This window comes from Limulus polyphemus, unplaced genomic scaffold (genome assembly GCF_000517525.1).
Source record: "Limulus polyphemus unplaced genomic scaffold, Limulus_polyphemus-2.1.2 Scaffold9756, whole genome shotgun sequence".
Taxonomy (NCBI): Eukaryota; Metazoa; Arthropoda; class Merostomata; order Xiphosura; family Limulidae; genus Limulus; species Limulus polyphemus.
The window spans coordinates 18,418-19,649 of record NW_013675366.1 but is presented as its reverse complement, the minus strand read 5'-3'; the positions used below and the strand labels follow the sequence as shown (position 1 = coordinate 19,649).

General features: G+C 33.1%; 1 protein-coding gene across 1 annotated transcript in view; it reads left to right on the top strand.

Annotated features, from left to right (window-relative positions):
* LOC106476077 (rho GTPase-activating protein 32-like) overlaps nt 1–1,232 on the top strand; it is a gene marked incomplete at its 3' end in the record, with an annotated part of 22,987 nt that overhangs the window by 4,412 nt on the left and 17,343 nt on the right. Inside the window, exon 2 of the mRNA XM_013936750.2 lies at nt 971–1,055. Coding sequence (XP_013792204.2) covers nt 971–1,055 — 85 coding nt within the window. The remainder of the gene's footprint in view (nt 1–970; nt 1,056–1,232) is intronic.

Genomic DNA, 1,232 nt, shown 5'->3' with positions numbered 1-1,232 from the left:
TTGATTTCTCGAAATAGGAGGAGTCATAAAAGCCAAAATGCATTTATCCAGATGGAATAGTTCGTTAACTCACTGCCCATTACGATTTTAGTGACAGGGGTGCAAGGGAGACGTGAAACCTTATAAGTGTAGCGAGTGTTAGTATAATAAGTCTAAAGTAAAGACGTAGTGTGGGATAACCTATCCTACAGTCAAGTACATAAAGTTTATCATGAAAGTAAGAATATCGATTGAATTTTAAACTTAAATCGTTTCTGAATTAAGTTATTTCCTGTTATATCACCAACGTTTTAAATAAAAACAAACCTCTTTATTCAACAGAGACTCTAAATTAAGAAATCAACAAATATTTTTTCCAGTTTTGTTGTCTATACTTTTAGGACATAGATTAACAACAATATTAGGTTATACTTTTGTTGCTAAGCAACATGACATAAAAGCCATTGTTTGAACGTAGTGTTACCAAAACACACTGGCTTTTCTATGTATTAGAAGTTGTTAATATAACTGATTTTTATCAATAATTATTCTATGAATACGCCACGAATTCATTTTACGAATGATCTTAATTTTGATTGGCTCACAAAGGAATTTACCTAAGTTTGACTCCCTCGACTGCACTTTTCTGCCCCTTTGTTGTTCAAGCTTGATTTCGCAAAATGTATTTATTTCAGTTAGCTATGAAATGTGAGGTTAGGGTATACTATGAGGTGGGGGTGGTAGTAGTTGTCCCGTCAGTTTTGACGGACTATACGCTAGTATGTTTATAAACTAGGCTTAGAATAAGTTTATAGAATATGTAACTAGTTAGGTCCTGTCTTGAAAACAAGGCAGTCATATTTCTTCATGAACGGCCTGGTTCTCTTGTCACTTCTTTCCCAGAAATGGAGTATACACAGAATTAAAATATTTCTACAATAATGTATAGCTTACGTTTTGGTTAATGAATACGTCATGTGTTTTATTGTAGGAACACCGATGGTGTCAGCCGCTTCCCAAAACTCGATCAGTGTGCTCACTTTCACTATGAAAATGTTGAGATTGGAGAAATAACAGTAAGTTACTAGTCATGTAACAATTAGTTAACAGTAAGTTACTAGTCATGTGACAATTAGTTAACAGTAAGTTACTAGTCATGTAACAATTAGTTAACAGTAAGTTACTAGTCATGTAACAATTAGTTAACAGTAAGTTACTAGTCATGTAACAATTAGTTAACAGTAAGTTACTAG